Raw genomic sequence first — 1009 nt, 5'->3', positions numbered from 1 at the left:
CCACGAATGGATGTCCGAAGGGGTGGGCGTAAGGGGAGACCAAAGGAACGGTCTTGAGATCGGTCTTGATCTCAGGGGTAGTGATCAGCTTCGCTTGAGGCAGCACCCAGGGCGCCGCGTACGGCAGCACCAGCTGTGCTGAGCAACAGGATACAGCGACCAGAATCACCTAATGGGAAAAAACACAAAACATTGTGATTACGAAATTTACTATTTATACACCGCTCAGTTCTCAGACCGACTGGCACACGATTTTTTCTTTTACTTCTACTGCATAGAAGCAAGCATTTTATCCCTTATATATAGAAGGGAACAATATAAGGAATGGCCCATGAACAGTAATTCAAGATAAAGGCCAAATTCTTAGTTTTGAAAATGAACAATGGAAATGTTTTCTTTTTTTTTCACCGAATTGAAACCTGTTTCACACTTGTTTCAAATCTTTTGTGAGTGGAATATTTTTGTTCTTACCAGAGCCTTCATCTTTCGAGCGAATGTGTCCTTCTCCTGGACACTGCTATGCGTATGCTATATATACTTGGTGGACGATGACGTCACGAGGCCACGCCCAAGTGCGTCCTCCAGGGTATTTCTTTTCGTCTTACGATGTAAATAATAAAGTGGATGTACTTTTGTTATCAGTCATGTTCTAATGACTTTCATAAGTGTGTGTAAGAAGTCAGGAGCAGCGATTGGTTTGAAAGTTGATTGTTCTTGTTGACGCCGCAGATAATTTAAAAAAATCAATTTTGATCTGTTTTCCTAAGTAAACATAATATTGAAGATTGGTTAACAGGTAATGAATGAAGTAACTGCCATCCATTGGTCATAATTTATGGAAACAGCTACATATATTAGTAAAAGCAGCCTAAAAGTGAAAATATGTATTTTCGTCGAATAAACTTGTGTTTTTCGGACATTCTAGGCAAACCCCATGAAACAGCAAAAAGAAGAAAATGGATTTGATACTTCCGATAAAAACGTCAAAGTGAAACACATTTATTTCAAG

At 39.1% G+C, this 1009-nt stretch overlaps 1 protein-coding gene across 1 annotated transcript in view; it reads right to left on the bottom strand.

Annotated features, from left to right (window-relative positions):
* Positions 1 to 552, bottom strand: part of LOC119584953 — a 1206-nt gene extending 654 nt beyond the window's left edge. Inside the window, exons 1-2 of the mRNA XM_037933552.1 lie at positions 472 to 552; positions 1 to 169 (exon numbers count right to left, since the gene is read on the bottom strand). The exon at positions 1 to 169 is cut by the window's left edge and continues 654 nt beyond it. Of these exons, the coding sequence (XP_037789480.1) occupies positions 1 to 169; positions 472 to 483 (181 nt within the window). The 5' untranslated portion in view covers positions 484 to 552. The remainder of the gene's footprint in view (positions 170 to 471) is intronic.
* Between the last annotated feature and the right edge of the window lie 457 nt (positions 553 to 1009).

The sequence above is a fragment of the Penaeus monodon genome, chromosome 19 (genome assembly GCF_015228065.2).
Source record: "Penaeus monodon isolate SGIC_2016 chromosome 19, NSTDA_Pmon_1, whole genome shotgun sequence".
Classification (NCBI taxonomy): Eukaryota; Metazoa; Arthropoda; class Malacostraca; order Decapoda; family Penaeidae; genus Penaeus; species Penaeus monodon.
This window is presented reverse-complemented; position numbering and strand designations above follow the sequence as displayed.